This window comes from Schistocerca gregaria, chromosome 5 (genome assembly GCF_023897955.1).
Source record: "Schistocerca gregaria isolate iqSchGreg1 chromosome 5, iqSchGreg1.2, whole genome shotgun sequence".
Classification (NCBI taxonomy): Eukaryota; Metazoa; Arthropoda; class Insecta; order Orthoptera; family Acrididae; genus Schistocerca; species Schistocerca gregaria.
Window position 1 is genome coordinate 180,338,677 of NC_064924.1, and position 2,720 is coordinate 180,341,396.

Consider the following 2,720-nt stretch of genomic DNA (forward strand, 5'->3'; position numbering starts at 1 on the left):
GAAGACAGAATAATCTGATTCAGAAACCTCTGCTTTCTTACGTAAGGTAAGAGCAAATTCATCAGAAGCATATACATTAATTAGAATTGGCACATATACATTAATTAGAATTGGCACATTGTGTTTTATGAAGTTTCTCATTTCACTTGGTATGCACCCATCAAAGTAACAAATGTGAAGTGAAAAATTTGGTTCCTGTAGCCTGTTGTCCATAAGTAAATGAAGAAACATTTGCATTATCAATCTGAACCTATTGTTTCTGTAGCACAACAGTTTCATCTTTACTGTTCCCCAAACCCAGTGTTCTATCCTCACCATGATCATCTACAATATTATCTTCTTGAGGATTGTATGCAGATTGTTGTTGACTTAATAATTGTTCTGCCATGTCTACACCTATTAATTTATTCCCATTGTACATTAACACATTTTCCTCAGAGGTTGGTGCAACTGCTTTCTGAATTAAATCTGTGTTATAACAGTCAGACTGGGGGCTCTTTTCACCTTCATTTTGCAACACCCTAGTGTTCAAACAGTCTGGTTTCATCTGCTTGTCAAGCACCATTCTCTCTCTGTCATGCAATGCAAGCTCTTTTTCTTTATTACAGCTATTGTTTTCAGATGAGGAAGTGCTTAGGTTGCATGCTATGTTTTTTGCTGCTTTGTGTACTGTAAATTGTTTGTCACTTGAAAGACCATGAGCAGTTATTTTTGCATTACATTTAACAGCATGTTCTGTACTGCAATCACAAGCTATTGCATTTTCACAATTGTCGTAGGTAAAGTTTTTATATTTGCCTTCTCTAGTAACAGTGTCACTCTCCTCCTGTTTTTCCACTGTGTTTTCTATGCATGCACTATAGAACATTTGCTGCTCATTAGGTACAGGGACCTTCTGGCCACAAACTGAAGAAAAAAATATTTGATGATCATGATGAGTATGACAAACTAGACTATCCCTGCCATTATTTTCTGCCTGAGTCTGTGTACAATCTGTGTTGTTTACACAAGTGTCATGTATTTTGATTCTCTCATGCACACAGGTTCTATATCCATCCACTTCAGGTGTATTTTTGCAGTCGTTATCTGTTTCTAATTCACAGTGTCCTAAATTATCAAGATTGTCTTGTTCTCTGAGCAGTGCAGTTTCTTTGTTGCAGCTTTCATAGGTGCTTTTATCCGCAGCAGTAATGGCATTCAAACTAAATTCACAGCTGTTGCTCTCAGAGGCAGCATGTTGTGAGGGCTCTGCATCATGAGTATTTTTTAGCACTGTTAGCTTTCCAAGGTCTGAAACAGAACAGATAGCATTTCATTTTTATATGAGACTTACATAACATGCTGCACTTAGTTACTTGTATTTTACTGTCTAAAATTTGTTTATATAATGCCTTATTATCTATTTTACCTACTTTCCCCAGTTTTCTCAGCATTTGTGTAGTTACTTTTGACATCGTTAGAATGACTGGCTGTAATTTGTAATGGTGTGTAGGGTAACTGAGAATATTCTGAAAACAGTAATGAAACACACTGTAGTGTGTCATCGGCTAGTTGTGCAGCCCTCTCTGCAATTTTCCTATCACGCATTTGTATAAGTTCCAAAGCACTTCTTAGGCATACATCTCTATCTTCTTGTATAAATTTTTCCATTAGTTTCTTTTCTGCTTCCTCCCCACCTGCAAACCATGCTTCTGTGCATGCTCTGTCTTTATCAAATACCGGGCGTTCATCCAGATGTAATAAATGTTTGCAGTTTATTATTATTAACTTTCTGTATGGAGAAAGCTGTTTGAGTACAGGGTTTCCTGTCAGAGTAAGAACTCGGAGGTTTTCCATGGCACCAAGCACATTAACAATGTCGGGACTGTCCAAATGATTGAAAGACAAGTCCAAAACACTCAGCTGCTTACATTTTGCAAGAATTTCTATGTCTTCAACTGTTTGAAGCTTATTATGTGTTATGTACAGAGAGTCAAGCACTGGCAGAACGTCTATAGTTTCTAATTTTCGGATTGAATTGTGGCTCAAATCCACTGTATCTAACTCCTGAAGCACTTCCAAATTTTCGATTTTCTCAATTAAATTGTAGTGCAAAAAAAGACTTTTCAAATTTGTTTGATTTTCGAGATTCTCAATCTTCTCAATGTCATTATTTTGCAACCAGAGACATTTCAGCCCAGTGTATTCTTCTAGGTTCTCTATTTTACTGAAGCCTTTGTAATGTAGATACAAAACATCATTTAAATGCGGCGTCACATACAAGTCGTTGTCCGTGCAGATTTTTCGCAGAGACTTTTTTGTCATTCGCGGTTCATTATCTTGTCGAACCTGTACTACAATGTCTCCACTTCCATTCATAGCGAAACACCACCACCGGATTATAATTACTCACTCTATGAAACGGATGCTACACTGCTTCGCGGTAGTGTGTTTAAAACAATTGATATCACGTTCCCCGACAACAGCGTACCGGTATCGGAAAACAAGCATCTGGAAGACAGTGCTCAGTGCTATAAGCACAGAAGACCGACTTTTTTGGCTAACACGCGAGACATAAAATCTATACAGAACGAACTGAGTAAGAATGGAATGAAGATAGAGCTTTAAAGAACTTAAAAACAGTGTTATAGCTAGAGAGAAAATTCGTTTGTTTTCACAACGTTGATACGCATTAAATTCATCAGTACCAATGAAAAGATGTCAAATCTGAAGGCGCAGAT

The 2,720-nt window shown here is 37.2% G+C and overlaps 1 protein-coding gene across 1 annotated transcript; it reads right to left on the minus strand.

The window, feature by feature from the left end:
* Positions 1 to 250: 250 nt before the first annotated feature.
* Positions 251 to 2,358, minus strand: LOC126273277 (dynein axonemal assembly factor 1 homolog). Its single transcript, XM_049976821.1, has 2 exons — positions 1,413 to 2,358; positions 251 to 1,290 (listed from the first exon to the last, which is right to left on the minus strand). Exons 1-2 carry the CDS (start codon positions 2,356 to 2,358, stop codon positions 251 to 253), a joined length of 1,986 nt encoding a protein of 661 aa, XP_049832778.1.
* Positions 2,359 to 2,720: the final 362 nt, after the last annotated feature.